The following is a 3,290-nucleotide window of genomic DNA, read 5'->3' on the forward strand; positions in this document are numbered from 1 at the left end:
GCCGGTGCCGCGGGCGCCTGTGTCTCCTCCGGCTGTGGAGAAGCGGGGCTGGTGAGCCGCCCAGCGGCGTGCAGCCTGCCTGCTCCCGCGCCCCAGCCTTCGCCCCGGCTGCAGGCAGGCGGTGGCCCCACAGCCTGCCCCGCTGCCCCCGTCCCCTCGCTCCCGGTCCTCCCCACCATCCACGCTCTCACGTCTCCCTTTACTTCTCCCCGGCCTGCTTGTTGGAGCCCTCACCGCCGGCCCTCTCACCTCGGAGCCCCTCCAAGGCTAACACCCCAAACCACTGAAGGTCCCGATCCGGTCCAGTTTCAGCCCAAAGCAGCCCCTGGGCACGGCCTTCCAGGCCCAATCTCCAGGCAGTGCCCACTTGCGAGTGGCGAGGGTCTTGCGCCAAAGAGAGGGACGGGCAGCTCTGGCCCCAGACGGGAGGAAGGGGAGGGTGGAGGAGAGCGACTGAGGGCCAAAGCTGGACCCCTCCTTCGTGTCCTCTTCGGCCAGCGTGGACTCGGGCTCCAGGGGCAGCAACTGGGAAAGGAGCATCTGGGATAAACAGAGAGGCGAGGGGGGTGAGGGCAGGGTTGCCTGGGCTTCTGGTGGAAAGCCTTGCACCCCCTTGTTCCCCCCTGCCCACACCTTCCCTAGGGCTCGGGCGGGACACAAAACGGTGCCTGCACACCGGCACCGCGCCCGTGGCATCGCATCCAGACGCAGGGAAGGGCTGGACCAGCAGCTCCTGCAGCCTGAAGTGCTTCTGCTGTCCAAAAGAGCAAGCAGGCAGCCGCCGTGAGCCTCCGCCTGAGCGCGGATTGCCCTGCTCTTGTCAAACTGGGTCCCCCCCCCCCGGTACTTGGAAGGTGACTGAGGCTTCAGCCCTTGCTCCTTTTGCTGATGCTGAGCACCTCCGTGCGCTCAGGCTGCTGCGCGGCATTGCTTTTTTTCCAGAGTGCTGGTGGGGAGGAGGGAGCCCCAAATACCTGCTGCTAAGGGTGAGGGGGAGGCAGGAGCAGAGCAGGTATGAGGCAGGGGGGCTCCCCATCCGCTGGGAATCCTCTAGGTTACCCCTGCAGCAGGCACCTGCCGATCGACCGATCGCAGCCAAGGGCTGGGAGGTGCCTTGGGCACGGTGGAGGCATGGCACGGCTGCCCAGGGAAGCAGCCTGCGGGAGCCATTCCACGTCTTGTCCCTCACGTGGGTGCTGAGCTAAGGCTGAAGATGCCTTTGTGCAGCTCTTTTCGGTAGCGAGTTAATTGAAGCGGACACGGGCATCTTCAGCGAGGAGCGAAAGCGGTGAGTCATAGCAGGATCGGTCTTGTGATTCACGTTCACGTCCTGACTACTTCCCTGTAGCTTCCGTGAAGGCAAGGTGCTGGGGCCAAGGTTAGGGTTTGGGTAAGAGGGAGCTGGATAGATTTGAAAGCCAAAATATTATTGCTGTAATTGCTGAGGGTAAAAGATTTACTCGAGTGAAGAAGCCCTTAGGTGGCATCCTGACGGGGACTGTTGGCCTTAAGGATGGGCTACTGGGGGGTAGTACTGAGCTTCGGAGTGAAAATCCTGACCGAACAGGATGAGCCTTCCCTCTGAAACGTCAGAACCGGGACGCCGAACACAACGAGGGGCACGACCGTAATTTCTGGTGGCTGCTGACGCAGGGCAGAGCTGGACGGGACCAGCCTCTCTACTGTTAAAAGCCACTGCAGGCGACGTGGGGAGTGCCGCAGGAGCCTGCCCCGGGCGGGAGAGCGCGCTAAAAAGCTGCTGTCTGTCTGCTGCCTTGTAGCGCTGGTGCTCCGTCGGAGCTGGGTTGTAAAGATTCACCCTGGAGCTGAGGCTGTGGGACCGAAGGAGCGGTGAGAACAGACAGCAGCCTCCGGTAGCTGGAATTTGGGCTCCCCACTTATTCCAGGTTCAGACACGACCTCCCCAAATTGCCCTTGCTACTCCTGAAAGCCCCCTCGGCTCTCTCCCAGTCCCTCCTACCTGTAGCCTCTGTCCTGGTAAGGACACAGTCTGAACGCTGGCAGAGAGCAGAACTAAGAGGAGGAAAAGCGAGCGAGGCCACGACTGGAGCCCCAGCATCTTCTTCTTATCCCAGGGCTTGCGGGAGGCGAGGCAGGACCTGCAGCATCTGCGTCGGATGCCGTCCCTAGCCCCTCTTTGCCTTTATAGCTTTGGTTCTGGCAGGCGCCTGGCCCCCAGCTCTCTGCTGCGCTACCCCCCAGAGCTCCTTAACCTTTCAGCCCTTTTGTCCAGGGTGATATATTTCAGAGTGAGCTCAGCAAGACCCCTTCCTCTAAAGAAAAAGGACACAAAGGTGTTGACTGAGTGTCTGGGAAGACAAATGTGAGTTGAGCTGCTGCTGGCCGGGGCCTGGAGGTACCCGTCAGGGTCAGGAGCGGGGTGACGCTTTGAAACACGTCCCGAAGGAGGATCTCGAAGGCTGCGTTGTATAGCGATATTGAGCATACTCCTCGTAGGCAGAGTGCCATTAATGCTATTTCTCTGATCGGCGTGAGCATCAACTTGCGGTAGTCACGCTGCTGGCTGCACAGAGCTGACACGAATTCAGCTCTGTGACAATACAGGCTCTCGTTTTTAATATTTATATCTTGGTGAGCTGGTTGGCCTGGGAATGAAGAGCTCTTGCTGCAGAAGGGGTGCGAATTCCAGCGCTAACTCTATGAGATTTGTAGCGGCGACGGGAGCGTGGGTCTAGTACTAGCGGGCATATAACTTGCAGGCTGGTTGTCCTGAGTCACTCAACGTACACCATCTGGAGGGCCGGGCTGAGTTTCCAGAGGAACCAGCAGAGAAAAGAGCTCATCGAGGCTCAGCTTGCACTTTCTCAAGCTCAGGCGCACAATGGAAGCGGGATGGCGAGGAGCAGATTCCTCCCTCCTAAATCTTCCGCCCGTTAGTTCCCCCCGCTTTGTTTACCTCTCCCATTTTACTGTAGTTTCTCACCAGTTGAACAAGGCAATGAGGTCACTGTTTGGAGACCAGGGTGCAGAAGTCAGCCTGGGCGTGAAGACAGAAACTAATCAGGAAAGTTTGTCGTGGGAGAGGAACGGGGGATCGGACCCCGTGCAGGATTAGCAGTGGGTGCGCTGGGTGAGTTTAGTAACACCGTCAGCTTCCCTTTCTTCGGCATGGTTGCACAAAGCAATCGGGTCGCAACTTGACAGGCAGTGTTCTGCTGCTTTTGCTTATTTTTTTAAAGGAAAGAAGAAAATCAGAAAGAAAAAAAAAAAGTCTTTTGCAGAGATAACAAAAGTCGCAGTTCAGATAC

General features: G+C 58.6%; 1 protein-coding gene across 1 annotated transcript; it reads right to left on the reverse strand.

Moving 5' to 3' along the window:
* On the reverse strand, positions 1-2,080 carry LOC309599604 (C-type natriuretic peptide 2-like; the record flags this gene model as incomplete). The annotated part of the gene is made up of 3 exons (XM_082331162.1): positions 1-32; positions 250-540; positions 1,982-2,080. 2 exons carry the CDS (start codon positions 2,078-2,080, stop codon positions 268-270), a joined length of 372 nt encoding a protein of 123 aa, XP_082187288.1. The 3' UTR covers positions 1-32; positions 250-267.
* Between the last annotated feature and the right edge of the window lie 1,210 nt (positions 2,081-3,290).

Source organism: Platalea leucorodia (assembly GCF_965183815.1).
Source record: "Platalea leucorodia genome assembly, chromosome: 2".
NCBI lineage: Eukaryota > Metazoa > Chordata > Aves > Pelecaniformes > Threskiornithidae > Platalea > Platalea leucorodia.